Source organism: Maniola hyperantus, chromosome 8 (genome assembly GCF_902806685.2).
Source record: "Maniola hyperantus chromosome 8, iAphHyp1.2, whole genome shotgun sequence".
Lineage (NCBI taxonomy): Eukaryota > Metazoa > Arthropoda > Insecta > Lepidoptera > Nymphalidae > Maniola > Maniola hyperantus.
In genome coordinates this window covers 9,237,490-9,260,019 of record NC_048543.1, presented here as the reverse complement: position 1 = coordinate 9,260,019, position 22,530 = coordinate 9,237,490, and the positions used below count along the sequence as shown (strand labels likewise).

Here is a 22,530-nt window from a genome sequence, read left to right as displayed (position 1 = left end):
AGAAAAATCAGATAGGTACATTGTTGCTATCTCACAAAACTCCTAAATGATTTTTGTGAGATAACTACTGTGATCTTTTGTCCGAATATTACTTATGTATAATCAGTTAAGACGTATTATGAAATATTAAGTAATAGATCCGACTTTTATTTCAAATTTGTAATAGTAAAAATTGCAGCCATAAAGTCGGTTTACAACTTATGCACACAATTTTTTAGCACAGTTACGAATATTACCAGCATAAAGTCGCATATCGTCCATTTTGAAGAAATTGTGAGTTTAAATTTTATTTATTAATGATAAAGTATTTCTAGTAATGGTTAATGATAGGTACAGTTAAGTGTTAAATATTACAAAAACAACTCAAATTGTATCTCTAGTAGTTAAGAAATTATGACCCGATTTCCCTAGCATTTTTGTTTTGGCTCTCCTGAAAAGTAGCAAAAATCCACATCCGACCTTATGATACTAGAGTCGAGAACTATATATTGAAAATATCCTAAAAAAACTAAGTTTAAGGCCGGCCTTACACGGGCACCTCGAGCAGTCATTGAATAACAGCTCGAAGCTGCCATATAACTGCTGCGACCACCCGGAGCAGTCGCAACTGCTCGAACGGCTCCATGTATAGTCCGCGACAGGTTGAGATGCCAATCGGGGTGTTTAGAAGAAAAGCTAATGGACGGTCAGTGTTTGTAATGCAGTCACTTACCGGATCCGGGAACGCGCTCCGATGATGGGGGCCCCCAAGATGCGCTGGTAAGGTCCAGGGTTGATGATCTGGTTCACGATTGCTGAATTTCGCGTCTATAATGCGATTTTCTTTATCGATAGCCGTTGGAGTATGTCTGTCAACTTCGACTAACAGTTGACAGCACTGTAGTGTTGCCGTTTTAGGTTATCCGTACCATTTTAGAAGTGGCCATATTTTAAACCCTGACTGATTTTAATAAAATTATAAGAATTTGGAAAAAGGCAGCTGTTTTGTGCTAGAATTAATAAAACTATCAAAAGTACGGAACACGGGGTATGAGGCGGGGGACGCCCCGCAATAAGAAAGAAAGAAAGAAAACTTTTTATTTGATCACTAACACATTTTAAATTTTTTCTTTGATGTAACCAAAAATTAAGCTGTGATAGACTAGTGGTTAGGACGTCTGCCTTCTAATCGGAGGTCGGGAGTTCGATCCCGGGCACGTACCTCTAACTTTTCGAAGTTATGTGCGTTTTAAGTAATTAAATATCACTTGCTTTAACAGTGAAGGGAAACATTGTGAGGAAACCTGCATGTCTAAGAGTTCTCCATAATGTTCTCAAAGGTGTGTGAAGTCTACCAATCCGCACATGACCAGCGTGGTAGACTATGGTCAAAACCCTTCTCACTCTGAGAGGAGACCCGTGCTCTGTAGTGAGCCGGTTCATGGTTTTCAGATTTTCCCCCAATTTTTTCCTGTGCCCGCACCGGATTACCGCGGGGGTTGTGTGGGTGTGCGGGGCGTTCCTTCCCCGATTGCCAACTCGACCTGTCGCCTACTATATGTATGCAGATAGAAGACTGTATTTTGCTATGCAGTCGCAGCTTGAAGCAGTCTGTCAATCCTGACTGCTTCAACTGGCCGTGTGAATTCGACCTAAAAGATTATTTTCTACACTCAATGGGACTAGTAGAGTTGCGATTGCTATTATGCAACTTAAGCAAGCGATTCATTGTGTTTAGGTTTCTCGACTCAAATGTACCTATCTACCAAATTACTACGGAACCCTAAAAAAACTAAGTTTACAAAGCTCCTGTTTTCTTTTCCACTTATGGGACTACCTAGTAGTGTTGAGATTGCTATGCAATTTAAAGCAGGCAATACATTATGTCTAGGATGAAGGTTCCCACTGGACACTGGGGACCTTCTACTACTAGGCCTTGGCACTAGATAAGTTTGCGTCGAGGAACCTGAACATAACGAATCGCTTGTTTTAAACTGCATAGCAAAGTTCAGACTCAAACTTATCTACCAAATTAGTACGGAACCCTAAAAGTTATTAAAACAATAGAAGTATAGTAACGTAGGTATCGTAGGTTAACGTAGTAGTAGTACCTAAACACAATAACGAGGACTACGAAACCTCAAACCATACGGACTACGATTGTGTCTATTGGAGGTAGGTACCTACTTACACTTATATTACCAATTTTGATGTAGGTAGGTACCTACTAAAGATGGGCGTTATTGGCTATTTACGGCAACGGTTAATCAACAGTTACTTAGTTTCAATACCGATATTGTTAACCGTTGCCGAATATCGGTATCAGAGTTGTGTTTCAACTAATTTAATATGCGCAACGCGCAGCGGTTTCCGTAGTAGTAACTAAGCTAGCTGCCGTATCAATACCGTCTGTATAGCTAGCGCGCGCATATTCACTAAAATAAAACCAATTTTACTTTCATGAATATCGTGAAGTAATCACAACCTTAAGTTCATAGCAGTAAAGTTTAATTTGATCATTGACATAGGTCAAACTATAGTGGACGCCTGCACGAATAGTTTGCCACAGTCCAGTTAACCAAAAACATTTCATGAAGATTGATAAACCAAAGAGGACCTTATCTCTATTACTCTAAGGCTAACTGTATTTAGAATGATAGATCAAAGTGTAATGGACAAGTACTTGTACAGTTAAGCCTTAGCGTAATAGAGATAAGGTCGGCTTTGGTTTACCAAGTTCTTAGTTACTAAGCCGGTAGCCAATAACCGCTCCTTCTCAGCTTTCAGTGAAAGAAAGAAAGAGAAGGCATAATTATTGCGTTTCTAGTTACCAAAAAACCAAACAATGCATTGTCAGTTGCCAGTTGGCAGCGTTGCGTTGTCAGGTGGTTCGTCATAGATGATAACTGAAAACCGTTGCTAGCTACGACAATAACGCTACGGTACGCTATAGGCACGGCAGCGGTTTTCAGTTAAGTTAAGCTATAGCGGACACATGTCTAGTACCTACCTAATTTAATATCTATCTATGTAGGTACCTGCGAAAGTTTTTTCTTGGAAAAATTTGACCAATGACCTAATGTATACCTAAACTTATACTTAGGAACTTACTTATAAGATAGGTATTCAGTGCCGCAACTAATAAACAGATACCTACCTACTTCTCATTAAAAAAAAAGCGAAAAACGTATAAACTAAAAGTTGTTGCGAGGTAGATATTTCGATTTTTTGAACTACCTACCTATCTTTATTTCCGGCATTAGCGAATGCCAAAACCCAATACAAGATGTATAATCCCAATAAATCTAGGAATAGGTCGGTACCTTCCTTCCTATTTTATTTAAAAGTAAGAATAAATCACAGGGCGCAGTTTCGTTGGGGAAGAAAGACACAACTATAGGTACCTACCGAGGTAGGTACCTACAGTAGACAATAATATAAACTTCAATCTTAATATTCCTAATAGGTTTTTTAAACAAAGAATATTGGTAAACCTGGTTTAATAATTACATAAAAAGGACAAAGCTTGGAACCCGATATTAACATCAAGGCAACGAACGACATTGCATATTCCGTGCATGCTCTAGACATTGGCGCTTCAAACTCCCAACACGCTTTTGCATCAAAAATAGCCACTGAAGACGATCTAAACGCAAGTTTACGGAGCTCATCGGCCACATCGGCTGTGTGCCTCGCTTGAGGAAATTAATAATGTTTACACCACGCGAATAAATTTTCCGCGCGCTAGTGTTCGATCGCTCATTTGTTATTCCAAAAGATGGTTGATATTATTGTGGCGCTGTTATGATACAGTATTGGGGACGTCGACGGGCGCTGTCAACGAACTAGACGTTCGAAGATCCTCCATCTTTGGTAGCGGAAGTAGCGGCGGATGTCCCGGCAATGGGTGAGTGGAGTGGCATATGAATGCTTGACAACAATGCCCCGAGCTTCGTTCCCACATTTTCTATTCGCTCCGTGTCCCCGCCAAAAGTTTGTTCAACCTTTAATTTTTTGTTGAGATGGATTTAACATCGAGACGTGTGCAGTGTGCACAGATACTTAAATCACATGAATAGGTAGGTACCTAAATCACACATGAAGATCCTACGCTAAGTGCGGTTATAAATATTAAGTAGATATAAAAAAATAAAAGTTTAGCATTTCTGCTACCTAATACCTTCTAAGTGTGTTCGTGTTTTCATACATTGCTCAATAAGTACCTACTTACCTAGAGATAATAATTGATTATGTTAAAGAAATCCTTAAATCTCTCAGTATGAAAAGAGTTTGGCCAAACGTGCGGATTGGCAGACTGCTGTGACCTTGAAAATGAAAATGAAAAATGAAAATGAAAATCTTTTTTATTCGTATAAACTTTTACAAGTGCTTACGAATAGTCGGATGCATCTACCACTGGTTCGGAATGCCTGAGAAAATTATGAAAAACTGAGGCATTAGGTTTCCTCACAATGTTTTCTTTCACCGTTAAAGCCAGCCATATTTAATTGTTTAAAACGCACATAACCCTAAAATTCAGAGGTGCGTCCCTTTTTTATCGTTGGGAAATGCATTTACGCATCCCTCCCGTGAACGGGCAGGGTATGTGGGACTCGCCAGCCGAGAGGCGACCGGAATACCCACTAAAACCCCACGGCGCTCCTGCGCTGTGCTGGCGACTGGTTCACGAGAACACCGAAGCATTTCTGCCGCGGCCAGAGGTGCGTCCCCGGGAATGAACCCCCAACCTCCCGAATAGGGTCTTAACTAGGTACTAGGATATCATAATATGTATTATAATATCTTGCAAGTTGCAAACTTCTGGCCTAGCCCCTAATGCACAACTTACTAGACCTAACTTAAGTACTTACTTAAGTTAGGTCTAGTAAGTTGTGCAGTAGTTACTTAACTTAAGTAATGTACATCGGCCTTTAGAATGACATTTCAGCTTTGTAGAGCGTTGTCTCTGTCACTCATACATATATGAAGTATTGTCGTTATCGACGGAGAAAACGCTCTACAAATCTGCTATCTTCTTCTAAAGGTCGATGTACATTACATTCGGCTGTAAATTACTTTGTATGTACCTACTATTTTATATGGTCATTTCCGTTAGTTAAACTACTAATGTAATTAGTATCTATCTGGCAGCAATTAATATAGTGCATCTAATTAGCCTACTAAGTGCGCATGACATTGACAGGGAGGTACTGTTAGCATGCGTGCCAAAAGCGTCCACGGCCCCGTTTCGATAAAACAATGCGTCAATTAACACTTTATTATTCTTTGTACAGTATATACCTACCCACCTACTTTATTCATACTTGGATAACGCTGGGCAACTTAGTTACATCCCAACTTATACATAAATGTCGCGAGTGTTTCTTTAAAATTCCATTCAAATTTCGTTTTCGTAGTAAGTGTTTCGTAGTGTTAGCCTCACTACCGTGAGTGTTCCCTACCCTTGACAGACAACCTTGAAAGTCGACTTCGAGGTAACGATAGCAGATGACAAGGATACGAAAGTCGACTCCGAGATGATGATGATTGACGTCGAGGTTACGAAAGTCGAATTTGAGGTAATGAAAGTCGATGTCGAGGTAAATATATCGAGGTTACGAAAGTCGACTTCGAGGTAACGAAAGTTGGTGTTTAGGTAACGAAGGTCGACTTTGAGGTAACGATGGCCGATGTCGAGGTAACGATGGTTACGTTGATCGACTTCGAGATGGCGATGGTTGATGTCGAGGTTAAGAAAGTCGAATTCGAAGTTACGAAAGTCGAATTCGAAGTTACGAAAGTCGAATTTGAGGTAATGAAAGTCGATGTCGAAATAACAAAGGTCGCCCTGTACAGCCCCTGCGTTAAACCGGTGCGGGCGAACGCGGGTGTGCGGATCGTCCCCCCGCATCGTACCCCGATTGACATCTCGACCTGTCGTTCGACCAGTCTCATTCACATCAACGCTCAACCTAAACGCTTGAACCTAGAAAGCTGAAATTTTGTTTGTTTTGTCTGTTGAGATTCCCATATCCCATATCACTGAGTTTCCCTATAAAAATATGTAGTAAGTCGGATTTTGCGAAGTTTCTACGGGAGCGAAGCCGCGGCTAGTGTTTTTATACAATTCGTTCCTTATAATATCACAAATCGTATCCGCGTTCAGTTCAGTCATCCTGCCCTGCCCTGCCGTGCTGCGCGTCCGTCGCGCGTTACCTGACCAAGGCTTCAGTAAAGTTTGCACTCTATAGAAATGGTAACTCTATGGCCGTACCTATAGTAGGATATATTTCCGTTACTACGTAGATATAGATTACCTGTACATATTGGTTGTTTCCTACATTTGTATTGAACCCAGTTCCATTCGACTGTTATTGATTTATGCAACGCTGACCGTACCTGCCTGTAGGTATATAGGGCAGCTATGTGGGGCGCCCGGATGACCTACTTCATCGGTATTTTTTTCTCAAGATCTGTGAATTAAGTAGGTACAGCGTTGATTTTATTCTCTCTGATTCTCTGATGTGATTTTATTACATGTGGCTTTTCAACACAAATCTATTAAGTAGGTAGGAAAACTTTTAAAACAAGTTTATAAGTACAATACATAAGTAATTAGCTGATCCGCCCGCTTCACTCGGGTGGAATTTAATCCATACTAATATTATAAAAGCGAAAGTATGTCTGTCTGTCTGCTAGCTTTTTACGGCCCATCCGTCCAACCAATTTTGTCAATATTATAAAGTAACCTGTATCTTTCCCCGGGATGCAAGCCCGGAAAATCAAAGAGTTTCCATGGATTTTTAAAAACCTAAATCCACGCGAACGAATTCTATCTAGGTATATATATATAAATGAATCGCTGAATGTGTTGCTCATCGCAAATCTCGAGAACAGCTGAACCGATTTCGCTAATTCTTTTTATACTTAATATAAATTCTTAATATTCCTTGAAGTACGAGGATGGTTCTTACGGAGAAAAATTTAAAAAAATTCCCGAAAAAGAATCTACTGTTAGGCGGTACGAAGTTCGCCGGGGCAGCTAGTTTGGTATAAAAATATTATACTTATGTCTTATACATACATGCCCATCTGGAATAATTTACCTACTATTCAAATAGTGAAAAAAATATCCTTTATTACCTCTTATAATTAATTTAATTTATTTATTTATTGAGACAAACACGTGCTCCTGCATCCTATAGGTAATAGGTTATCTCCAATGACTTATATGTAGTATTGGTTATCTCGGATGGAATTACTGAAAATCCTTTCTCTATGGGTTCTGATTTTTCAAATGGGATGTCTACAACGTAGACCATATATACCTAATAAATCCTGTTTTTGAAAAATCTTTAGTTCCTAGACCCAACACGATATGAGCTACGTTGATATTTCAGGCTTGAGATCAAAATCTCGGTTCAAATCATTTTGGTTTCTTTATGACGTAGTATCTAGTGGGTATTATCACAGAATCTAAAAGTATTCTTCAGTACTTAGTATTCTCTATCAAAGATAATCACATCTCACGTGACATGCAGATTAAAACCTAAACAATAGGTAGTATTCATTTCCACAATAAGCTTTTCGTACTTACCTAGCTACGTACCTACCTTTCTGCATAATAATTCGTTAATGTTCCTAGGTAAATATGTAGGTACCTATATTATTTAGGAGCAAATCTAAAGACCTTTGGCGTAAAGGTGACTGGTTGGTCTCGGATAAGATTCCGGGCAGAAGCAATTTAGAAATGCAGACAAGGGCTTCTCGTGTGTTTCTGAAAAAGAACAGGTAAGGAGGTAATACCTTATAAGTTATACCTACTTAATATTAGGTAAATCGCACGATTCATAAATTAATGCAAATGTGACAATCGCTCAGCATGCCGAAGAGCGCTAATTGTAGATATTAGTGATTATAGGTACCTACCTATACCTACATACCTTTTATATAGGTAGGTTCTACTACTTCTTCGTTGACAAGAGCTGTGGGTAACTGGTTCGATTCCTGGTAAAGTTAGGTAGGTACATTAAGTTTTTTTAAATTCTGTTATTTTAAAGTGAGAGAATTTGAAAGTCGCATTATTTTCCTCATTTTTTATCTCAGTCAAAAGTAAAGAACAGTTATGATGATGATGCTTTCTTTTCGTGGGTAGGTATGCAATCGTTGGTATTTCTTTAGAAAACAAAAATTATTATGCGAATTAATTAATCTTAGATAAAGTGCACAGCTAGTATAGATAGGATGGTAGCTAGGTACATACACTGCATGGTCACTAAAGTCCGAACACACTATAGGGTCAAGCCGTATTCCATGGGTGAGACTTAAATATCTATCCTACCCATTAAATATACAGGATTGTAATTCTAATGGCCCTGTAAATAGATGTTATAATCGCATGGGATGTATCGAAGATGTATCCCCATCATTCGCCTGCCGTACGACGTATGTGCACAGGGAATTAATTCGACAAGCGGAAGCATCCAATTGTATCTAAGCCGTGGCTTCGCCGTCGCCATCCGATAATGCCCATCTTTGTCTATTGACCCTTATTCTGTATTCTATGTATGTTTTACATCACTGTGAAAATTTACATTGTCCATAACAACAGATTTAATCATTTGATTTGTCATTCGTCTTGTGTAGATGTCCTATAAGTTGGATAGAAGCAGGCGTTACTTTGCGAAAGTATATACACGAGGAACAACAAACTCGATCCGCTATAATCCGCCAAAACAGACAAATCTGCAGGTGTGCGATATGCACCGCCCGGCCTCCCATAACTTACTGAACATGATGCATGTAAAGCAAGCAACTAAGCATACAATACGCAGCACCTAAACTCCGACCGGAGAATCTTCAGGAGTTGAACCTACCTAGACCACAATGCACAGAAATGCAAATAAATTGTAAGACTTGGTTTTAGCGGATTGTACCAAAATATAATCCATACAAAATGACTCATCACGCGCCATTTTTAACTCTAGGTATGGGTCAACTGTAATGTCAAAAGTACGGTTTACCTTTAAAATAAGGACTAAAATCGTACTTTTGACAGACACATAAAGTTAAAGATTGCGCCGTGCGCGTGAGCCGTGAGGAGTTAAATTTTACGCGTTATAAGGTTGTTTTTCCTTATCTAAGACCTTACTCTGTGCTAATAGCTATAATCTTTGTTAGTAGAGACCCTCTGCAGCTCAAGCACAATGAGTATTTTTTTTTTTTTTTTTTTGTTTATTTGAAAGTAATCAACAGCGTAAATACATAATTATTATTTAAATTTAAATCTAGGTATAACAGAAGGCCAAAAGAGATTACTTAAAATTATAATTAAACTATTTTAACAGAATAGAGTTAGAATAAATGTAGGTATATACAATAATAAAATAAAATTACAACAGTGTGTGTATGATTGTATGTGTGTGTGTATGCGTATGTGAGTGTGTGCTTATGAGTATGTGTGAGCGTGTGTGCATGTGTGTGTGTGTGTAAATGGGAGTGTATGATTGCATGCATATTTAGATGTTAGCTACTTTTTTTTTTGTTTTACGATGATAGTTTCTTAATTCCTTTTTAAATTTATTGTTTGATAGGTAAAATAAGTCAAACTCAGCGAACTGATTGTTATAAGTACGTACCAAGCGTGGAATTATAGAATTTCGCGCATAATTTGAGTTAGATTTGGGAACATTTAGAAGGCGCGTGTGACGCGTTCTTAAAGGTTGAGCATTAAATGAAAAGGCTGAGAGTAAGCTAGGACAATCGATTGAGCCGGTTAAAATTGCTTGCAGTAACAACATATCACATTGTTCCCTTCTATGTTCCAGTGAGCCGATACCGTAGTGAGTACACGCTTCCTCATAACTATTAAATTTTTTAAAGTCTTTAAAAGCTAAGTATTTAAGAAACTGCCTCTGTATGGTTTCAAGCCTATGGGCATATATTATGTATTGAGGCGACCAGATATTACACGCATATTCTAGAATACTCCGGACATACGCGAAGTAAAGTGTTTTTATGCATTCCACATTACTAAAAGAACGGGTTACCCGTTTGATGAAACCCAATTGTTTGTAAGCTCTATTTACTACCATATCAATATGGACATCCATTGAAAGTTTAGTATCAACTTGGATACCCAGATCTCTAACGGTAGTCACTCTGGGTAAGTTTGTGCCATTGATTATGTAGTCAAATTCAATTATATTTATTTTACGAGTCAAAGTTATATGGTGGCACTTTTTAACATTAACTGAGATCCTGTTCCTTGCGTAGTATTCTGTCAAGGCATTGAGGTCTTTTTGTAATTTATAACAATCTTCAATGGAACGTATTTTGGCGAAAACTTTTTTGTCATCCGCAAACATTAAGTATTGCGCATGGTGGAAGCAGCTTCCAATGTCAAATATATAGGCGTTATATAAAAGGGGGCCTAGAATGGACCCTTGAGGTACTCCTGAGGGTATAGTCACGAAGTCACTTCTAGCACTACCCAAGACAACTGCTTGCATATGGTTTTTAATGTATGAAGTGAACCACCGGAGCAAGCTCCCATTTATGCCAAGTACACTTAGTTTTTGAAGTAGGATAACATGATCTACACGGTCGAATGCTTTTTCGAAGTCCGTGTAGACCACATCCACTTGACATCTGTCGTCCATGCTCTGCAGTACGTAATCCGTGAAAACAGCCAAATTTGTAACGGTAGAACGATTCTTCATGAAACCGTGCTGTTCATATGGAATAGATCTAGTTATAATGGGGCGTATATGTCTGTAGATCACTTTTTCAAATAACTTACTCATCACGTTCAGGATTGATATAGGTCGATAATTTTCTATTTGGGTTTTTGATCCGCTTTTGTGTATGGGTACTATATGTGCTTCTTTCCATTTGTCAGGGAAACTGCTGAAGACATTAATGGACAGGTTAAAAATTATGGAGAGCGGTATAGCTAACTTGATAGCACACTTATTTAGAAAAACAGGTACCTACTATTCAGTGCGTCAACGCTTTCTTGGAGCTTTTTCATCGACAAAGCTCTGCAAAGCAAAGTCGCGAGAGAGATGTGCGACTTAAGACCTAAACTTAGTAGAAATTATTGCTATGCCGATATACTATTATTACTAAAGCTGCATTTTTAATGGGTCCTATTTTGTTCGATTTGACTGTTCCTATTTACAATGCCACTTTAGGGGTTAACCTAAACATAATACAAGGCATAGCAATTTGTAAGAAAATGGTTGTCCATTGTTTGTACATTGAGCGAGTTGCGTTTTGAATTCAAAGGCAATGAATGTTCAGCCTAAAATCAGCTGCTGCAATCTGCAGTAGGTACCTTCTGTTCAGGCACATGCGCTCTGCCCAGTCATAAATAAACACGCAGGCATTCCGCAAATACCCCGCGGATTTTGAACCCAACCACAGCACTATATACTACCTACCGACTTAATTTTATTCCATGTCTTAATTTGTCCCGCAGTTTTTGTGCATGTATCACTTACCTAATGCTTTATTTGGACTTTTGTAATGAGTTTTGGGGCTCGTATTTTGTTTGTAGGATGTAATTACATTAATTAAGATGTTTTTTTAGTACCACTAGTTGATACCCGCGACTTCGTTCGCGTGGACGTTATAACGTAGCTTGTACAATGTATTATGCACCTAACGGTTCGCGTCAGGTAAAAAGAGTTTTGTAGTTTGGACGCTACACCTGCCACGTCTCCAAATGGGTGCATTGGTTGTGCATAGGTCCTGTCCTTTCCGATAGACAGTCTGTGCGATAGACTAACGAACTCGATCTTAGAAGAGCAGTGGAACACACACCCAGGGACGCACGCCACGTTTTACTTGTTGCTTGATCCTTAATGGGTTATAGAAAGATTCTTGGAATATAATATGTACCTATCTACTTACATTTATAAATAAGTATAGGATAGAGGGTACGTCATCACATGGAAGAGATTACTTTGTTCCAAATAACGGTAAGGAAGTCGGAACAGTAATTTCTTTGAAAATCTTACTTCCTTGTACTCCATTGTAAAATGTTTGGTGGTATAAAAGTGAGCTTTGTATTACAAGCAGATGTAAGTAAACACAGTCAGATCGACATCTGGTGATTTTTTTTTACTTCCACTGACTGACAGTGTGTGGTATTTTATAATCGTACGTTATTTTTATGTCGTTTATCCAATCTTAAATCCAAATAATTTTTGAATGAGTCTTAGGAATTTCGGAAGTTTTTTATTTGTATAAGGCGGAGCCGGTACAAATGCAGGCACAACGTAGCCACCGCTACGTTTCATTGATCGAGCGCAGCGAGCCAGGTCTCTGAGTCTGCTTGAGTGAAATTGCACTTGTCCATCCGTCCATCTGTCACAGCTTTATAAATTCCGAATTACTGAACGTAATTACTTCAAATTTAAACATAATATTAGGTAAACTGAAAGCTTTCAGCCGAATATTGGATAAAAAATATAAAAAGCTTCATTTTAGGGGGGCTCCCATACGAAATGGGGGTCTTCAAAGTGGAGTTTGAATTCGACGCTATATGTCAAAAACGGCTAGGTACATTTTATAAACTGAAATTTAGTATAATTTTAGTCATATCCTGTTTTTGAACAACAAATCTAAAATTATAAAAATAAAGAAACGAAATTATTTCATTTTTAATGGGCATCAGAATTTTTGATATAAAATCACAATAATGTTAATAGTTGGCGCTGTTATGGGATACCACGAGGTCTTAGTTCGGGGCGAACCACTCGCGTACCAACAACCAGCATCATACCTACATGGATATGGTGCATGGAACTTACATGTGACAACGCCACGTCTTTGCTGGATCTACACCACGTCCGTGCGCTTGCCACTTGTGATAGTACCTACTAGATATCACCATAAAGTAGATTTCATTTAAGAAGCAATGCATGTACCTATACTTATATCCACGGTTTTGAAGCCACGGTCGAAGCCTCCCACTAGACCAGACCAGAGACAATTTACAGAATAATAATAATAATAAAGCTTTATTTAATTCCATACAAAGTTTTTGACATAAAGTTATAGTGAGTAAGTACTTAAAATAATTATGATTAGTAGTTAGTTAATATTATAAAATTAAAATTAGGGTTAGTATGTTAGTATTACAAATTATTTACATAAGTACCTAGGTCTAATTATATTATAATGTAAAATTAAAGTTTTTGTATGGACCCCCTTCGGGTAAAAGCCTCCTCCAAGGATTTCCACTTGGCTCTATCTTTAGTTGAGGCTAGCCACCTTCGACCCGCTATCTCCACTATTTCGTCTACCCATCTGGCATGACAGAATAAGTATAAGTATAATAAGAAGTTCCCCCTGCCGGGAATCGAGAAAAGATCATCCCTCTTGTAAGACCACTGCGTCAGAGAGGTCGTCGAATGAGGAGGTGGCCACCGATGTGGTATTGGAGGTTAGAAATCCCATACCCAGTCTCCCAGATTCGGGCTACCCCCGTTAACAAAAAAGACAATAAATAGTAATGGAAAACGCTTAGATTAAGGATTGGTCTCCGCTGTGTAGCGTTCATCTAAGGCGAAACGTAAGTAAAATAACCCAAATAACTGTTGATCGGCATGCAAGGTATTTATATTTCGCATGCGATACGGAACAGCTGCGTATGCTTGCAAGATGTGTCCCCCAGTCACACTTCTCGTTTTACCGACGCGGCGCGGCGCGGCGGCTCAGTCAAAACCCGAGATTGGAAATTTAATACACATCATTATGCACATTTCTTGCTGAATTTGAAACTGCATAATTATATCTGAGTACATATTATGAACTGACAGTGTAAAAGCACAAACACACAAAACTTATAACTTATTTTTTTTGGCTGTACCTACCTAATTCCTATTTGATATACCTTAGTTAAGTAGTTCGCTAGTAATGAAAAGAGCTTTCACATGAAGATACATGCATTTCCGATGTAACTTAATTTATTATTACTTTGTAACTACAATTTTTGGTACATGAATAATAAAAATAAAATAAAATAAAATAAGATAGGTAGTATACTTGGATCGGAAAGTTATTATGATTAACCCATCGCCGGCTCACTGCAGAGGACCGGTCTCCTCTCTAAGTGAGAAGGGTTGGAGTCGGAAAGTTATTTTATTTTAGTACACACTACACATTTTACGCATCCTTCTGAAATCTCTAGGGCTCTAGCAGTCAAGTAGGTAACTGAAAAATAACAAAGTTTCAGCTCTTTCTGCATTATGATTTTCTAAGTGATGGCTGTCCACCTAGTGACGGTCTTCCAACGGTGCGAGGTCGCCATTCTAGCACCTTGGGACCCCAACGTCTATCGATTTTTCGAACTATCGTTTATGCTGTAAACGATACGATTATGGCATGTAACGGCCCAATAGGTGAACGGAACCGCGCCGAATATGAATGGACGTCAACATCAACATTGTACGGCGTTTATTTACAAACATTAACTCTGGCGTGTGCTACCAAAATGGACGCAAACGCACACTCAAATTAAATCTGGTCGCAGGCTCCCCTTCGTATACGTTATTTCTTAGCTCGGATAGGGACGCTTCCTGCTCGCGCGTGCTAAGAAAGTTCCCTTCCTGAAAGCACGTGTGGCTCAGTGGATCCACCTGCGCGCGCGCTGCCCGCCCAGCGCTCGAGACGCGAGATAGGACGCCGCAGAGCCCGACGCGCGTTCGACGGGATGTGTCGTGCTTAGTGCGTTGATCTCCGAAATCATGGGACCCCAGTTCGACTATTGCCTACGAGCCACCAGTAAGTCTTTTAGCAACTCTTTTATTCATATCAAACATGTACGTAAAGGCTCCACAAAATAGTTCGTTGCAATTTTCTCTCATCTTTGACAAAAAGCTATCCGCATAGATATAAGCATAAATTAGTTTAGTACAAAAATAACTGATCATAAATTATTAAGGTGAAACTGCAGAGTTATGAAGTTATGGTTTGATTTTTAGTGAATATAATTAAAATGTACCCTGATGCCTAGTTTATTTGTAGTAAGTACTTTGATAAACAGTTGATTGCACAGTGGACGTAGACCTAGTAATAGTAGTTAGGTACCTCTATAATCTACAATTTCTTTAAAAATTAACAAAAATATGTCAATTGTAACATCATAGTAGATAGATATTATAGTACTTAGGTGATATTATGTGAACCTATTAGGTACCTACATATCAGTACGCATGGCGCATTGTCCTAGCAGCAGAGACAGCATTAACCATCAGCGAGTGAAGTATCATAAGGATCTCTAGACAATATTATTCTTGTTCGAGCACATTATTTTTACTTCTTTTCCCAGAATCTCGATTGATTCATCACCCGACGCGACGGATGAAATGAACGAATCTGTTTATACACATTTGCTTTTAACATACAAACTACCTATTTATTTATAATATTATCTTTGTGATTACCTATATTAATTTTATTGACAATGTTTTATGCTCATTATTACGAGTACGTATGTTAACCAAAGATGATTACGTAAATGATATTGATGTATCAATAATATTATCAATACTAGTTATGTAGGTGCTCGTATAATTAGATTAGGTATTTAAGTAAAAGTTAAACAAAATAATAGTAAAGAAATGTTTGTCTAAATGTACTAAGTAAAAAACTCTATTTTCAGTTAGATGTACCTGATGAGTAGGTATCCTAACTCTACAAATTAGAAACGTATTTAGGCAATCAAATATATGACAAAGTACCTATAACCTTTTAAAATTCAGTCTAGAGTCTATTGAATAGGGGCCTATTAACGAATAGCATGAAATATTGGGTCTAGACCGGAAATATTGGGTCACTCGAACCCATAGCCCAGTCTAGACCGTTCTGTAAAAAAATAACTAGGTATAGTAGCTATTTATAAGTAAAAACTGCTGTCTGCTGATAGTGTAGAACCTAACTTTTAAAAATGTACTTAAATGACCCCATGTTATGCATTCGAGAATTAGATCAATAATTTTTATAATAAGAAAGGGCTCCAAGCTCTATCTTTATCTACTCCAATCTCACAATATTATCTAGATTCTAGGCGCTGTACGAGTACCAAGCTAGACAGAGTAAACCAGAGTCAAGGAACTCTCTGTTAGATCATTAATCGACGATATGTCAAGTATTAATAGGCTATAATATTATGGTGACGTAAAAATCAAAGAAAAATAGGGCTGCTTTAGGGCTACCTGCGTCAAATATACTAAACATTTGACGTGACGTCGAAGCCTCGACTCGAATGGTAGAAGTTCCCTAACTTTCGTGAACTGTGACCTAGGGATCAAATCAAATTAAAGGAAACAATAACATTCTCATTTATATAAGCCAGTAAAGTGAGTTTAAATGTCAAATCTCGTTATGAATGTCGCCCTAGCTCTCCTACGGCGCGCGTAGCTTTATGATGTTATCTCACAATTTATTAAACCTACTACGCAATCACTAGGTACGCAATCCATACCAATATTATAAATGCAAAAGTGTGTCCGTCTGTCTGTTAGCTTTTCACGGCACAAACGTTCAACCGATTATGATGAAATTTGGTACAGAGTTAGTTTATACCCCGGGACATAGGCTACTTTTTATCCCAGAAAATTAAAGAGTTCCCACGGGATTTGCTAAAACCTAAATCTACGCGGACGAAGTCGCGGCCATCATCTAGTAATGATATTAGTATTGATAATGAGTATATAATAATTATATCGGATATTTTCTCACGATATTACTACGTTAATCACTGAAATACCATTAAATTAGACACGTTAGTTTGTGAGTGGGTTCTCTATTGTAAGTCACTTGTAGTTTTTGTGGTACACATGTCTCGAGGGGCAATGCATCCCGCCCTGTGGAAATGGTAGAACGTTATGCTTTGCACATGCGGGTTTGTAAATTGTGATACTTTTATAGGACTACCTACTCAGTAAATATCTACTTAAAGCTGGTCAAGTTCATGTGTAACTTGTAAGGTAGGGTTCCGACTTCCGTCATCATCATGATCAATCCATCGCCGGCTCACTACAGAACACGAGTCTCTTCTCAGAGTAAGAAGGATTTTGCCATAGTCTACCACGCTGGCCAAGTGCGGATTGGTTGAATTCACACACCTTTGTGAACATTATGGAGAACTCTCAGGCATGCAAGTTTCCTTACGATGTTTTCCTTCACCGTTAAAACAAGTGATATTTAATTACTTAAAACGCACATAACTCCGAAAAGTTAGAGGTGCGCGCCCGGGATCGAACCTCCGACCTCCGATTAGCAGGATGACGTTCTAGCCACTAGGCTATCACAGCTACTAGCAGCTTGTAAATGATACAATTGAGTAAATGTTTGACTAGGTATGCATGCTGCTATCACTCCTTGCTATCGGGAGCAAGCTGCGTACATTCTTTACATTATTATTCAAAGTGGGTCAAACGCCGAGTACTCGTAGGTTTATCTACGAATCCTCGTTCCTTCCATTTAAGAGTAGAGTTTTAAGTTCCTCATCCACTGGCAAATAAATCTGCGACAGCATTTTAACGACCAAATCTCAGCTTTCTATCTCTACGCTCTGTGGGTAATACCACGTATAGTAAGCGACAGATCGAGATGGCAATCGGGGTGGGGACGCTCCGCACACCTGCACAGCCCCCGCGCTAATCTGGTGTGCCCCCCGCCTCATACCCCGAATGCCATCTCGACCTATCGCGTACTATACCTACCTATAGGGCCATGCAGGTACCTACTTAGTACATAGGACAAAAAAATCTCGACTAAAAAGTCGGATGAAACTTATACGAAAAGAAAAGAAATAAGAAAAAACCCGGCCAAGTGCGAGTCAGGCTTGCGCGACGAAGGTTCCGTACTACAGACTTATTTTTTCGTCATTTTGCACGATAATTCAAAAACATAAAAATAATACATAAAAATAAATAAAAATCTGTTTTAGAATGCACAGGTGAAGACCTTTCATATGATACCCCACTTGATATAGTTATTTTACTTCGAAAATTGAAAATACTAATTATTAGTTCATGACCACAATTTAATTTTTTTTGTGTGATGTAACCACAAATTCACGGTTTTTAGATTTTTCCCCGAATATCAGCTATAAGACCTACCTACCTGCCAAATTTCATGATTCTAGGTCAACGGGAAGTACTTTCCCTGTAGGTTTCTTGACAGACCGACAGACAGACAGATAGACAACAAAGTGATCGTGTAAGGGTTCCGTTTTTCCTTTTGAGGTACGGAACCCTAAAAATACTCAATAAAAAATGAAAACCTATCAGTCGTTGTCTTTTTAACCGACTTCAAAAAAAGGAGGAGGTTCTCAATTCGTCGGAATCTTTTTTTTTTTTTTTTTTTTTTTTTTATTTTTTATGTATGTTCCCCGATTACTCGAAGACGCCTGGACCGATTTTGAAAATTTTTTTTTTGTTTGAAAGGGTATACTTCAAAGTTGGTCCCATTTAAATTTGGTGAAGATCTGATGAACATCTTCGAAGATAGATACTGGAACTCCTCAACGGATAAGAGTAAATTGCTCGCGATCAGTGTAATAGCTTAGTAAACAGTAGATTTTTAACCAGTCATAGCATAATTCCATGGGGCCACTAAAAATTGTGAAATAAAAATTTTTTACAAAAAAAATAAAAACCGACTTCGATACACAAACACTAAAAATTGTAAAATAATTTAATTTATTACCGAATATCTTATGTATACAAGAGTTAATATAGTTCCATAATAATATTTTTTGGGGTCGGTGCCAATGAGGTGCCATTGTGGAGTCTCATAAAAATATGAAGTCTAGACGATTCGCGCAGCTAAAGCTAATTGGCACCGGCACCAAAAAGTATTATTATGGAACTATATTAACTCTTGTATACATAAGATATTCGGTAATAAATTAAATTATTTTACAATTTTTAGTGTTTGTGTATCGAAGTCGGTTTTTATTTTTTTTGTAAAAATTTTTTACAAATTATGCTTCATTTATAAAAGTTATAGAACGGAAACTATATTTCACTTCCGCTTCAAAACATTTTCACAGAAGAAAAATATCCAATAGGTACAACGTGACTGGATATGGAATATGGTTACATAACCTAGGTTCTCAATGAATAAACATTGAGGTGCTTGATTATGTTTTGGTAGGTTGGCTTTGTAGATTTCACTAAACGAGCCTGAGTAGATACCTACCTAGCTGGCACTCTTCAAAAAAAATTTCCCCGATCAATTATTCATTATTATAATTAATCTCCTAACTTTTAGCCAATAAACGTAGGTAACCATTGTTACGTACAGTTCGTAGATATTTTGATGAAATAAATAGTTCTAAAATCCTCTCGTGGTGAGTGGATAGGGGGCTTCAGGTGCAGATGAAGATTGTTTTCAATTCGCATTTTCCGGCCTACAAAAGTAGGCTGGTCTACAGCCCGTACTGGGCACTGGACGTACTCGTGATAGAGAGCCGTTAGTTCATTGTCGTTATTGAATAATTTCCGCGCGCCATCCAGTCGCACGGCGCTGGTCATCGTGCGCCGCCGCTTCGGACTACTGATGATGATCGTTGGTTAGTCGGGATTCAAAAATTGTATTTTAGTTGCTTTTTACGCTTCTTCTGTCACGACAGATAACTGAATGATCGGTTTATGTCATCAAGTCGAATTAAAATTTTACGTAGCCTCTGATGATATGCCTATACCTTTTGAAATCACTATAAGTCGATTTTAAGGTAGTTTTTAAGAAATATGGCAATTGTAAAGACATCTAGGTAAAATATTATTTGTTAGACGGTACTTTTGTAAAATTAAAAGCACTCTTATTAATAAAAATCCCCTTTGTTGCAGATAATCCGTCCTACTTCGCCTTCTCCGACAAAGATGTCACGGACAACGCCAGTCCCAACGCTTCTGGACCTGAACAGTTTTCCCGCTCAGCTCCTGCTAGAGCCTGGGCGGATGGAGGTAGGCCCTTGAGCTCCCCACGCAAGAGGGAACCTGAAAGCCCTAGAAGAAAAGAATTCCGGGCCCTTTTAAGGTCGCTGTCAGCAAAGGAACCTGAACAAGCAGAAGCGTTTCTAAAGGGTCAGCCGAGGCCTGGCGATTGTGCGCCTGGTGACATGAGGGCAACATTTACTGCACCGCGGATTAAGTAAGTATGTTCGACTATGATCACCGTCGACACTCAGCAGACAACTTTTGACATTTTTCCCAAAATTCGTTAACCGAATGGATATAGATTGTGATGGGACATTTTATCTTTTTACAGTAAAATTAAGGCGGCCGACCGAACAGTCCTGACTCATATCGCTGGTCCCAACTCACAGTTATTGGATCGAAATCCAATAACTGTGAGGGATTAGTTTAAATCCCACCCACACGAGCACAAGTTTTACGCTATTGGAGTGGAAAAGGGAGGGATTCGTGAGAAACATACCTAGTTGTTCTTTTTTAAAAATTGTTGTCAGACTGAGTTGGGTATAGTTACTAGCTTAATTAAAGACGATAATTGGTTGTAGCGTTGTTCATTTAAAGACAAAGTTATTAGGCCCATCAGTCAGTACTAAGAAATGGATGAGATAACATTTTCTTATAAATCATTATGTCATAATATGGCAACAGCCAGAACAAAGATAATGTGATGTATACAGTGCTTGAAAGTTGGAGTGACCAATACATGTGAACTTCGACTTGAGAACATCAGACCGCTCTTATCTTACCATAGTTTCAAATAGTAAAACTTATTAAAAATTTTGTTCATAGGAAAGGCAAAATTAGTACAAAGCTGATGACTTCTGATGGTGCTAAGGAGCACGAGGAAGTATTCTATACAATACCATTACAGGGGCGAAGACGACATTCGGTTGGAGGGTACTTAACCACAGGGTCGGCAGGAACGGGAGAAGTCACTAGTGTACCCAGCGAAGTTCCCAAGATGCCACCACCGCGGTTCAATCAAACTGAAGAAGAAACTGTTAAAAGGAGGCGACCAAAGAATTTTGCATTTAAAGGTGAGTTAAAAAAAAATTATGGCTGATGATAGGGAAAGTTTTGTTGTTAAATTCTATTAATAGGTAATATTGTAGCTACGTGGAAGCGGACAGTTTGATAAATGGTCGTAAACAATGCGTTAGACGTACGGCGCCTATCAGTTTAGAGCGTTGCACCCGAACTCTTCGACCCTCTATGATAACAAAATGCATTGTCTCAAATACGTATCAAATACCTATAAAACTTTAAGAACAAATTACGGTATCAATATGATTTATACTGACATCTCCCGAAAACACCATAAAATATGAAAAGCTACGATAACACCAACTGTTATTTATGGATATCAGGCAGATATCCATCCGTTGCATCAAGTGTTTTGTTTATATCGTTAATGTAATTGTATTGAATACAATTTACGGTCATATCATTCGCTTTTCCGTCAAATCAGTTAATATTCATTTAAAGTATCTAAGAAATAGAGCTTTTACAAGCAGAGATAAGAAGACCTATCTGTTTACAAGAACCGCAGTCCGCAATGTTCCGCGATTAGACTTATCGGCAAGACGCGCGTAGAATACAATCGGAACGTGCTTAGGTGTTTGCACTTAACAGCATCGTATTTGGCGATCGATAACGTTCAGAGAATATTTGCTTTAGTCCTAAAATGGTTCCAAAGTTTGACGAGATTAGGCGTCAGAGATTGTGTCGCGATTATTATCATTGTGGCGACGAGCTTGCGTTTTAGTGCTTTTAGTATGCGAAGTGCGTGCGCGCGCGCCGCCTGACGCCAGCGCAGCACTCCCGCGCCCGCCTTGCCGGCGCGCTGCTTCGTCGCGACTCGCGGACCGACACTTCGCGACGCTCTCTTCTCAGGGCTCAAGCTTCCAAGCACATTGCTCGGTTTGCTCATTCCGAACGCATTCTAGTGCTTCTCTACGATCAGTGCAATGTCATATTATATTTGAATTTGGACTATTGTGCGCTCTTTTCTTATTATGACACCAACTATGGAAAAACCTGATGAAACCATGGCTGATGGGATAACAAGTAAGTTTTGAAAAACTTTTATATTTTTTAGATATCTTAATATTGAATTTTATGATAGTCCTTTGCAAATATCAAAATGCACAATGATGAAAATCTGAACTGAATCTTATCAATTCGGAAGCAAAGTTCTGAACAACTAACGGGCTACTAATTTTGTCGAAATGGTCAACGTAATCTATATTAATATTAGGTATAAAGAGGTATTTGGTAGTTCGTGAGTTTGTGTGTAGGGGCTAATCTCCGGAACTAATGATCCGCTTCAGATATCGCTGATAGATACATTATCCCCGAGTTCCTCTTTACCATGCTGACGAAGGACCGGACACAAGCTAAAGTGCATAATTTTGTTTGAAATATGATTAAACTTTTATTAGAAGTACCGAGTTTTTTAAATATTGTGTTAAAATCAATAACGTTACTAAAAAATTCTTGTACGAACTACACTTTCACCAAAACAATGTTAAAGTAGATTCAAATCAAAATTCTT

General features: G+C 38.5%; 1 protein-coding gene across 5 annotated transcripts in view; it reads left to right on the top strand.

Moving 5' to 3' along the window:
• Positions 1 to 3,623: 3,623 nt before the first annotated feature.
• The window catches only part of stumps (DBB domain-containing protein stumps), a 35,575-nt gene continuing 16,668 nt past the window's right edge, over positions 3,624 to 22,530 (top strand). Inside the window, exons 1-3 of one of the 5 annotated variants that reach the window (XM_034971253.2) lie at positions 3,624 to 3,886; positions 19,851 to 20,154; positions 20,766 to 21,013. In XM_034971253.2, coding sequence (XP_034827144.1) covers positions 3,883 to 3,886; positions 19,851 to 20,154; positions 20,766 to 21,013 — 556 coding nt within the window. In that variant the 5' untranslated portion in view covers positions 3,624 to 3,882. Of the gene's footprint in view, positions 3,887 to 14,640; positions 14,773 to 19,519; positions 19,574 to 19,850; positions 20,155 to 20,765; positions 21,014 to 21,652; positions 22,044 to 22,530 lie in introns of those variants that run through there. The other 4 variants (XM_034971252.2, XM_069500174.1, XM_069500175.1 and 1 more) reach the window with 4 other exon arrangements.